Genomic DNA, 12,258 nt, shown 5'->3' with positions numbered 1-12,258 from the left:
GTATAGCGTTCTAGTTTACTGGTATAGACTCCTTGCCTATTACAAGGGATGTTGGTGCCAAGAAGGCATGCAAGACTTAGTGGCTTTGCATGCATCTGCTGTTTGAATTAAAATAAACATTAGTTCCTTTGATTATTTTGTATTTTGTATAATCTTTAAAAACGTCTTCGAAGAAGAAAATATATAAAACATTTTAACCCTGCTGATGAATTCCAGCTCAACTAAGTGTTCAGTGTTTCCAACTCGTTATTCCATTCTTCACTCATGTGATCAGACATGCACGTATAATTTGTTGAATGCACATGATTTCCGTGAGACTAACGCTTCCATAACATTCGATTAACTCGTTTTCATTCTATACCGTTTTGGTAGTTGTGCTTTTATGCTCACATGTCTTTGAAGGATCCGTTTTATCTGCCGCATTTTGGGAATCCTGGCTATGGTACCACAAGTACGTGTTCCGTCTATTGATTTTCATGGAAATGTTTGCTAAAAATAAAAGAGAATAATTTACACTATAATTTGGAGATAGAAAGCTAGACTGACCAAGGTATAAAGATATTGGATGCTATAGATAGGCAGATAGCTAGACTCATTGAATGATTAAAAGAATGATGAATATAAAGCCAGATAGATAGACACATAGATAGACAGATCCATATTTAAAGATGTTCTAAATCAATGATTGTATATGTTGCATACAAAAATGAAATGTAGCCATGGCAAATGCACAACGCCTTAATTATTGGTTCAGGCAATATGTTATCTTGTCTACAATATTAATATTGGAAAATGTGGATAGATGAGACAACATTTCTAGAATTGCTCAATTTACATTCCATAGTCTTTCCCACCAAATTCAGCATTGTTTCCGCAACAAACCAACGAAAATTGCGCATTATACAGAAGCGTTCTGAATATGCTGTAAGTCTTGTATTTCATATCCCTGTTTTCCTTTCTCTTTTGACGTCCACGATTCCCTCGTGCAGGGGCTGTAAGATTAGTACCTAAATACATTAGCAGTTAAGCATGTATAATATGAATTTTAAACAAACCTTGTTTATGTTCATGACCATTGTTTGCCCCTTCTGTTACTTGCTGTTCCTGCAAGTGTTGCCGACTCAACTGCTTGGACGATCCCTTGCCCATGTCTTTACATCTGTTCAGAAAAGTATTAAGGTGGTAATGTAGAAAAAAATGTAGATCATTAATCTTTTAAAGAACAAAAGTAACTTTTGACGACATTTTGTAAATAGCCACTTTTTATGTGTATTCTCAATGTGAAAAGATTAACATAAATGAAAGTTTTGAATAACGTTTTACACATAGGTCATATAGTAAAACATGCTTTCAGTATCTTATAAGTTCTTGATCTTGAATGAAGGAAATATTAGTGCTAGGATGGTGTGGAGCAAGCTGATGATCACACACCTTTACTTTCGCATTTACGAGACCGATATATTCTGTTGGAAACAGACGAAGATGATAACGGCGACAATACTATTATCGTTGTTATTATACTATTAGTAGTAGTATTCTTATTTTTGTTATCTTTGTGATAATTCACTTGCTGAAAACGAAGATAATCGTAGTCTTAATGTAAATGACTATCATTATTAAACTTAATTCATCGACACAATCTCTCGTTAATAGTTTGATCAGTGGTTGAGTAATGATTGATTGATTATACTTGTCTACAATGCGGAAACATATGTATCTGCTTGACCATATTCGCATTTGCTTGAATATTTACCGATTTATTGCAATGATCTGATTTAATTGTATCAAACTTAGGGTATGAGCTAATTATAATTATGTCTCCGTTATAGTTTCATTATGATTTACCGTTTATATGTTAGACTATAGGAAATCCGTGTTGGGAATCTATTTTTCAAACAGAGTAATAAGCCAATGATTAGGAACAGGCGACAGAATATACAGTATTCACGATACTTTATGATAGCACTGATTAGTTAGTAAAACCAATCCTCTCTAACTTCGTAATATAAATAATTACATGGATATTCTTCCACACATGTGTCTGGCAGTTTGATATAGGAATAATTCTATGTATTATTAGATTGGATTATATTTTATAGTACGTCATATGAAATATCAATCAACAGCCTAGAAAAACGTAAGATATCAGAGTATGAATAGAAAAAGACCTCCATTCAAGTGTGAATTAGAGTCGTGTGACGTATGTTCTTTAGTTGCACTAGATGACAATTTTGTGTGGTATTATGACATTATAGAACCCTTCAATTGACAACGACTTCTATTCTTAGGTCCTTGAAAATATAGGAAACATGAACATCACATTAGTGTTCGACAAAGTTAGTTACGCTCTGTAGCAAAATGCTGTTAGACGGCTGGCATGACACAATATATTTTCATTTCATTTCCATGCAGATGCAAATGTTACCCAAGCGCTATTCTCGGGAGGATTTCTGTACAATGCGATGAGTCTGAGATAGGAGATGTATTGGCAGAAAAAAGCCCATTAACCACAACCTCGACAACAACAAGCAACAACATACAATTATATGATTGTTTTAAGTTATCAATGGTACAAAACCAATCACACGATTAAAACAAGTTTTGTTTGAGGAAATGAAAACTTTGTGTGTAAACTTAAAGAATAGGCAGAAATTAAACGAACTCATTGCATGTTTATGTTTAGGATACCTGTCAGTCCCACTTGATTTTTTTTGGTTGAATGCCCTTCCACTAACACTGTGTTTAAACATAGCGTTATCCACATTCTACGACGCTTCTAACAACAATGCCTGATATGTTTACCTGTAAATTCCATTCCCAAAAGAGAACAGCTTGCGTTCTTGCTATCGACTGTATTCAAATGGCAAATCTTTAAAGTCAAATTCTCGTTTTGTTCACATTTAGCATTATTGTAACCATGTACTTCACATAAAGTTGTGAGATTCTGTAGCCAGACCCTTCTTCATTTATAGGAGACAGAACTTGTATCTTTTCATTACTTCGTGTCCCCTGAGGATTGTTTGTTTCTTTTGAAGTATAACTATATAAATTTCCTTGAACGTTATTATTTACTTAAGTAATCTTATTCACAGGTAAATATTCAGTAAGTTTAGATACGTTGTCAATGTTTGATTAGAATGTATTAGTTTTACTCAGGAGTCTACTCACTTATTCCGGTGATTTTGCGTAGGCTACGAGTCTCCTTCAGCCAGGTTATCGTGTTATTCTGAGATATGTATGTCGTGTGAGAGTCTAGTAAAGACCTATACAACAGACGTTCATATATTGATAGGCAAACCAGTTTTCTTCATTGAAAATTTTAAATTAAACCTATATTCGAAAATATTTCCTTTTTTGTTCCCCTTTATGTTTTAAACCAACAACATATTATTTTTGCAGGTAATATAGCTTTCAATTTCGCAATTAAATCTCAAATTGATTAAGAGCGTTTAAGGTTATTCACTATTGTATATCGCGAATCCAAAGTATATAATCCATTTAGATTTCCAGTGTTTATGTATGTGAATGTTTGAATACCTCTCCTGTATGGAAATAGTGTCAGTAACTCGAGTTACTGGTATACAGAGATTTTGTTTTCTGGACGAATGAAAAAGGCGAAAACCATTACCAGACTCATTCCGAGTCTTTCAGATCTAGAGTTAGGCTGGAAGAACAAGACAAAGTTTCAATATACGCTTAGGGACTCGTTGGTAACTTCCCAGGCATAATTATTTTGACGTAATCAGTTTATCAGATGCAAGAAACCATTCGTATGTATGTATGAATATATGTATGTATGTATGTATGTATGTATGTATGTATGTATGTTGTTGTAGGGTTTAACGCCATTTTTCAGCACACGATAGGCTATACATGGCGGCCAGTATGGTGGAGGAAGAACCCGGGAAAACCCTTGAAAGAACCGCCGACCCACGAGAAGCTACTGGCAAGCTTTCTCACATACCCACATTGGCTGAATCCGAGACTCGAACCCACGCAGACGGAGGTGAGATGTATATATGTATGTATATATGTATGTATGTATGTATGTATGTATGTATGTATGTATGTATGTGTGTGATTTGGATTTTTAAAGTAGCTTTAACAGTATATCAGTCATATCGTTATGATGTCTGCAGTGTGACAGTTTATAGTGATGCCAAGCATCATGTCCCATTCAGTCACATTATCCTGACCCCAGGATGACCAGTACTAACACCAACCTCTTGATCCTGAGCGCCAAGCGATTCACTTGTTACTATCAGTTTTTTGTAAGTCTTTGGTATTACTCGGCCGGGGATCGAACCCACGACCCCCCGCATCCGAGGCGGACGCTCTAACCACTATGCCACCGGAGTGGTCAATGTATGTATGTATGTATGTATGTATGTATGTATGTATGTGTGTGTATGTATGTATTTATGTATGTATGTATGTATGTATGTATGTATGTATGTATGTATGTATGTATGTATGTATGTATGTATGTATGCATGTATGTATGTATGTATGTATGTATGTGTGTGTGTTTGTGTGTGTATGTATGTATGTATGTATATAGGTAGGTAGGTAGGTACGTAGGTAGGTGGGTAGGTATGTATGTATTGTGATATATATTTCATTTTTATTATTTGACGGATTATATTGTGTGAATGACCTTAGTATTCGAGTTAAGGGCCCTCTTGACAAGTAGCATTTAATTTGTAAACAACATAATGCATAGATAATATTGTTCTAGTTTTATATATTATATATTCAGATAATTATTGACAGAAGTAAATTAATTTCTTTGTATCTGAAGATAAGACGTGAGTTTTTCACTAGGAAAATGTTGACGAATTTAAATGTCTTAGAAACGAACTTGATCGCAACCTAGTTTTATTGTGTTGTAGCTTTTTAGCTTAGTGTTAATTGCTTTAAAAAATACTCATTACTACTTTAACATCTGAAGTAAAACAGTTTGTATTGTTGTGTTTAGATTTTAATTATGGATGATTCATTTGATTTAAATATTCACTGGAATTGTAAAGTACTCATTAATACTTCTTGGACTAAATCTTTGTTTTAGAATTACTGTGTATTCAGTCAAGGACACTTAGCAATATATCGTTACGGTACATCATGGCCGTTGGCAAATTAGCACATTCAATGCGATTAGCACAGCAACACTTTCAATATTGGAGTTGATCAAAAACACTTTCAATTTTGGAATTTATCAAAAACACTACTCGAATTCGTTGGAACTCTTTGCATTTTGACTTGTAATAGAACGTGTTTGACTATTTTGGATTCAACTGACAATACTGTAATTTCCTTTTAAATTTGCACGTTTTAACCTAGAAAAACAAATTAATTATTGAAGTTTACAAACGTTTTAGTTTTAGCTCTTTTCTTTACTTAGTTTAAAACCCTAGAGTTGTAAGTATATGTATTACAGATCAGCACGATCCTGGCTACATTGTGACAAGAAAATGTTTGTTAGCACCAATGGCAGTTAACCCTTTTGTCAAAATCAGCACGAACACAAGCCTCTACATCTAAAACAAAATAACCACCATGAGACAAAATAGAAAAGCAGCAATGTTGCACAAAGTCCTAAAAGATGCATACAAGAAGAACATAAAAACAGAAAGCGTCGTATCCTTAAAGTAAAATTCAAATAATCACATATGAATCACGATCGTATTAAAAGTCAAGACCTTTCGAGTTGGAACACTAAAACAAGATGCATCTCACAAAGACATGGCTAATTTATGCACCTTTTCAACGTTCACATTTGTGCACTAAAAGTGTCGGTGAATTATACAATCATAGGCAACACATATTCCCCAATTAGTCACCTCTCATATAGCATGCAGAAGGCACATCGCGATTATTCTACATCCCTGAATCGGCAGGTAATGTCGACTGCTACAGTAAATGCCAGATTTCAATCAAAGACATTCATACATTTCGGCATTGTTTGACACTGGGAAAAATTAACAAACTTCGCAGCACCTCCGAGTTTAGACAGAAGGCAGTACATGAGTACGAAGCTAATCTGATGACCAGGGATTCAGATGATGAGCTAAAACAATTTGAAATTCGCATTCAGAGGGGTAAACTAACAAAAACAAAAGAACCTGCCTTTTCGACCCATAGGAATCGCCTAACAGGACACATGGTATCAGTCCTCTAAGCAAGCAGGTTTGTATTTTCAGTTCGAAAAACAAGATCACTGGAAATTCTAATGCAACAATCAGCTGATACCGCTGATGTTCAATGAGAAAAGTCAAAAATGATTACAGCAACTGATCTTTGTTTGAATAAATCGATCATCAACTTCATAGTTAAAAATTAATAATTATGTAGATTAATCCGACTTTTTCAGTACTCGGTGGTCAGTTTGTCAAACTACTGGCCACACAGCTATCACAGCAAGGTCATGAAGTTAAGATTACTCGAAAACTATAAAGATGTTGAGAATAATCAGATCTTTGCACGAAAACAGCCCAAAGCTTACTTAATAAAAGATATAGATAGATCAGGTCTGCTTTTGATCTAGAGAACATACACTATATATTGTTGAGACGTTTAAACATTTCTTCATAAAATAATCATATCAGAAATTGATTACAGTTTCAGTAAATCCATTCGAGGTTCTTAAAACCACGCACTCAGCACTGAACAAGCGAGATTAGTTTTGGATTGTATAAATGCAAATCAATGTATATAATATAATTTCAGTTTGGAGAGAGATTACCAGAAAAATGATAGTGCATATTATTTTAAGAAGAAATGAATCATATATAAATTCTCCCCGAGTTCATAAATTACTGGAGTTTTTGCCTTCAATATGCAGTGTGAAGTGTCGAACTTTAAAGTTAAATGCGTTGAGCCTTACAGTGTTATCGCATTTAAGCCAGAAAACACTTTGTAAAGGGTCACTTCGACCTTTGTTCGTTCATCTCCCCCAGCCATGTCAGTGTAAAGTTCAAAGGGGCAGAATTACAATTCAGTGAATCTGACCGGGGTATCTTAACACGGTCCTTAGAAAGTAAACATTTGAGCTACCAACCCTAACCGCTTGGTAGCAACCTATGTCCACTTATCATTTTTTCAAAGGGAAATTTCCACGCACTGTCGTTTACAGATTCCGAGCTGTCTAAACCTGATGAATAAGGAATCACTGCCTACGACTGGGCAAAATAAATTAAGGCGTACAGTTTAAAGCAATCAGAGTTTAAAGTTACGACCTAAGTCGAAATTCTTAAGTCTGAAAATCTCCTGAAAGAGGAAAGATCCGTAGAAAGCCTAAAGAGGTTATTGCTTTCCTGGTGAAACGAGAAAGGGACCAGGTGGTCGTCTTATAAAAAGAAAGACAGGGTTAAGTGCAAAGACGCACAAGTTCTGAAAGAGAACATTAATACGGAAGTTCTGAAAGAGAACAGCAATAAGGAACATCTTTCTGAAAGAGCGACGAGACAGTCTGGGGACAGAAGTTCGAGGAAACGAGGACGAGGTCAGAATAACAGGACCAGGAAGTCCATGAAGGAGCAAAGCATGGAGCTTAGGAAGGATGAACTAGGAGACGTTGATATACGGTCCAGACAGGAAGGTGATACGAATCGGTCGTAGACATTGTTCTCTTTTCATCACTCGTTGTGATGAGGAAATAACTCCAAATTAGACACACCTGTTAAATTATATTGATATAATCTAACTTGAATTGGAATTGCCGTTATTAATTTGTTCTAATTATTTTATTGTCCAAGGGGGCCCGTATTGCTTTTTTTCTTCCCAGTAATCTCGCTCAGTTCTCTGTTGAAATTATATTCTTCTTTCACTCCCGATGGTATAATATCGAGGGAGGTCATCCTTTAGATTCCGCCATCAAAATCCAATTAACCAACCCTTTTTTAATTTGAACTCTTGACGGCAAACTTGACTACGGTCAAGAAGTAAGCTTGCGGACCATTTATAGTGTCATGAAGACAGTTAAGTATTCGCCTCAAAACGAGCCCAGCCTATATACTAACTAATGCTTTTTTTGGTATGTGCTATTAGAAGAGTTTATGATTCTGAATAATGTTTGTGGGAATCATTAGCTTATATAGATACTTAGAAATGAAAAATGTACAGAGAAAAGGATGTTAGTAACTGCTCAAAACGTGGGTTCTTTCGTCAGATAGATTGTTTCCTTTCATATTTATGGATCAACGGAGAGTAAAAGTTTCACACTAGGTACATGTGTATATAAATAAATATTTTGCTCAGAGCAGCATTTTGGAAATAACAGTTTGAGATAATTAATGGCCAGGACTTTATTCAGTGATGCTTTTAACATGGACGACTTCTGCTATACCGGTGGTATTAAAGGGACAAAAGTCATATGGGTCACATCTAATTTGGAGTCTGAGAAAAGGTTAATACTGAAGTTATGTTATGGTGAGTCACTTGGAATAAACTGCCATATATATATATATATATATATATATATATATATATATATATATATATATATATATATATATATATATATATATATATATATATATATATATATAGATATGTGTGTGTGTGTGTGTGTGTGTGTGTGTGTGTGTGTATATACACACAAAGCGATGGACGAACTGATAGATAAATGTAGCGCTGCATTTTCCCCATGCATATTTTTACTTCCTCGTATAAAAGATATGTGCTTGTGCGATCTGACCATACGCATCATTTGAGACCTATAATGTGTGACTGAAAAAATTCGCTGGCAGATGTAATACTAGAACAGAGACATTTTAAACCTTCTAATGTCTCTCGTTTCCAGTTAGCAGTTAACAGAAACAGAGGAGTACACCGCGCCCCAACTGGCCGTGACATAATCATATATTTCTGACTACAGAAAATCCCAATTATCATATTTCACAAAAGATTGAACATAATTATAAGATTTTCCTATGATGGAATTGTTGTCAGAAATACACAAAACTTATATTGGAAGATTACATGTGCGTTCTGGACAACAACAACAACAACAACTACTACTACAACTACTACTACTACTAAGTGTAATAATAAGACATAAGTAGAAGGTCGCTAATGTTTCTATTGTAGAACCAGGAAAACACATTTTTATGAAAGGTGATATATTTTTATTTGTTTGGTCTTTTTGTGAGATCTCTATGCAGACCCATGGATTTATGATGGGCCCAAGGTAGCCTCAAGCAATAGACGATTGACTTTCATCCCTATATATATATATATATATATATATATATATATGACTTTCGGTCTGTATATATGTATTTATGTGCATTCTCTTTTATTACATAGTACCTACATTTGCAGGAATGCATTTCGGTGTGTACAAGCTTCATTTTCTCACGGTGCTAATCAGAATACATGTACGGCGGTATACAAAATTAATGCAATGATTTGAGATGAACTTCAAGAAATGCATATTATTTATAGAGAATATAAAATCTACAACAGAAATAAAACTAAGTTTTCAAATAGATCATAACTGTTGGACAAAAGACAATGTTTCTGCTTCACCCCAACCCCTTCAAAAAGATAGTTTGTATTTTACATGGTTGTATTTAAGAATGGGCATTACAGTATGTCACCCTCCATATCTATATGTTGATATACGTTACTAATTCATTTACCAATGTATCAATATCTAGTTATAATAAACGAATATACAGAGATGATAATACGCAAGTCGTGATTATCTCGGCTGATTTTACTTACCCACAATTGCAAAGAGTGTAACTTCCTTCTGTCAAAATCTATATTTGTTACATGACATATATAACCACCTCATTTCGTATGCATAGTACGACTTGAATTGGTCCCATAATTCGAATTCACGCTCAAGACGCACGGCTGCTCCATATGACTCCCTTATCCACCGCAAGATAGGTAAGAAATAATGGGCTCGAAATTAAGCTGGCCCACTAAGTTGTAGTATCACGTTTCATCGACTGATAGATATATAGATGGAGAAATTGATACACTGATGGAAGAATGTAGTTAGTGGTATCCAACCAGCTTTAGTATTAACAAATTGGGAACAAGTATTGAAAGAATACTGAACGTCAGCGATGTTTGCTGTGCATGATTATGGCCTATGGCAGCGGTGAATATAATTTGTTTCTGGGGTTGGTAAATCCTCAATCAACCTTACAAAACATCGGTAGTTGCAGTGTAACATTATCTACTTATATATGTTTTAGAGGAAGTCGATGTACAGAAAGAAGTGGGAATATTCTTACTGTTAAGGGGATCGTTGTTTATGATTGGAATATATACTGTTATTGAACAGACATTCCCCGTGACTAAATGGATCAAAGTTTACCAGGCGTTGATAGTAGTGTGGGTGATTTGTGAGGAATAAAAGGTTGGTTGTGTGGATACGGTAGCGGAAGAAAGACACCATACAGTGAGTGATGGATTAAGTATGGTATTCCCTTCACACAAAATGCAAAATACCCAAGCAGGAATGACAGAGTGATGTATCATCGAGCATACCTTTGAGATCAGTGTATAGCCTAAGCAAAATAAAATATCCCTTAAAGAGGCCCATAATATGAGACTCAACATGAAGGATAATGTAGGACAGGTGAGCTATTTGTGCTAGATTTTCTAATATCGGATAACAGACATCAGGTGTCATATTTGATACATGTTTCAAGTATAAGCTATGCAGAGTATGGTGCATATAGTAAATGCGGGTATCCATGGCCGGAGGGTGATTATTATCTGGAACCTAAAGGGCAAAGAAACCTCTTGCATGGGGAAAGTGAGAAATGCGTGCTTGGAACAATCAATGAGCCTGCGGCGTAGGGAAAATAATATTTTCGACGTCTTATCTCAGAATGGGGAGGATGTGTACGGGCAAGAAGGTGTTGAAGAGTTACTCGAAGGAGGGACAAAAGTAAATTCACATACGATATGCCAGTCTGACCAAATTATTGGTAGCCTTGTGTACTGCTATTGTAAACTATTAACCATAATAAATCTAAGCTCGTGTACGTCAGCTACCATGATGTCTGAACAAGTTTTCTAAACTAGAACATTTAATGTTGAATAATAATTCAATATAAAAGACAAAATAATTTTAGTGAGATTTCAGATCAACTGAGGCAATCAAAGTCATATCTTACCTAAAGTAATTCAGGCCAATTCAATGGTTAAAACTTCCTTCGATGCAAGAAACTGCGATGAGGAGCATAGTAGCCCGATCTAAGTGACTCTTACGTTACATGATACATAATTTATAATACGAAACAGGAGGCAGATATGTCTCTTGGCGACAAGATGGAGGATCCAGTGTGAAAACAATGTCCATAAAGTTGACACTATGGATCTGTCTGGCGAGAAATATAACATTATGACAGTATGGGGTGTCCGGCCTTTAACCAGAAATCACATATGAAATATGCAGGTTTATCATGCGTCTGCAAGGACTGGACAAAAGGGAAATATATTACTGTAATGTCACTCTGGAACCAAACCAGAATTTAACATGGGTTGTGGGGTCCTCTGGACTCTAGCAGGATTATAACATCGGGATGTGGTCCTCTAGCCTTTAACCAAAACCAACATTACGCCGCAGGTTTAATGTACGTGGAATTATGCAGCCTTTAATGGGAACTCAGCATGATGTAGCTCTATGGACTCTAATGGCAAACATAAGGTTAACAACGTCCATAGGTCTAGCACACTTTGACTTACAAATATCTAGTGGCCTCCAATCCATTACCCCACACCACATATTGTCTATACAAACTCACACCCTGTTTATCACTCATGGTTACTCTGTTATATAGGGCATGGTTAGTGTCTATAAGAAGTGGTATAAAATAGGAATTAAATTCCTTTTTTTTAATTTTGTTTCTTCATATTCCCAATCCGCCTAAAGTATGCCAATATAAACATAATGATCCCAATTTTGGTTTATAATAGGTTTACATGAAAGCCTAGATTTTAATTCTTTCACACAACTACTCAGCAAATATCACTACAAACTATATAAACTTCAACGTGAAAAAGATGTCAGACAGTTCTACCTATCAGCGGTAATCAGACACCACAAGTGTCTGAGAGAGAGAGAGTAAATGATTTTGTCAAACCTAACCTGCCTTCGAACATTTGTGGTAGAATTCACCACTGACAGATGAAACAGAAACAACATAATAACAATTTAAAACCACATCAATTGCTTCACATTTACTGTATTTCATTTTTGGTATATCTTAGCTTGCATATATTTTATTTTGC

General features: G+C 35.3%; 1 protein-coding gene across 3 annotated transcripts in view; it reads right to left on the bottom strand.

Moving 5' to 3' along the window:
* Nucleotides 1-11,768, bottom strand: part of LOC149807814 (uncharacterized) — a 43,243-nt gene extending 31,475 nt beyond the window's left edge. For all 3 annotated transcript variants that reach the window (XM_089970792.1, XM_089970811.1, XM_089970801.1), the window contains exons 1-3: nucleotides 9,727-11,768; nucleotides 1,056-1,159; nucleotides 391-489 (exon numbers count right to left, since the gene is read on the bottom strand). In XM_089970792.1, the coding sequence (XP_089826918.1) occupies nucleotides 391-489; nucleotides 1,056-1,149 (193 nt within the window). In that variant the 5' untranslated portion in view covers nucleotides 1,150-1,159; nucleotides 9,727-11,768. The remainder of the gene's footprint in view (nucleotides 1-390; nucleotides 490-1,055; nucleotides 1,160-9,726) is intronic.
* Between the last annotated feature and the right edge of the window lie 490 nt (nucleotides 11,769-12,258).

The sequence above is a fragment of the Sinohyriopsis cumingii genome, chromosome 1, assembly GCF_028554795.1.
Source record: "Sinohyriopsis cumingii isolate HCF-2022 chromosome 1, ASM2855479v2, whole genome shotgun sequence".
NCBI classification, from domain to species: domain Eukaryota; kingdom Metazoa; phylum Mollusca; class Bivalvia; order Unionida; family Unionidae; genus Sinohyriopsis; species Sinohyriopsis cumingii.
Note: the sequence above shows the minus strand (reverse complement) of the source record. Positions and strands in the feature narration are given on the sequence as shown.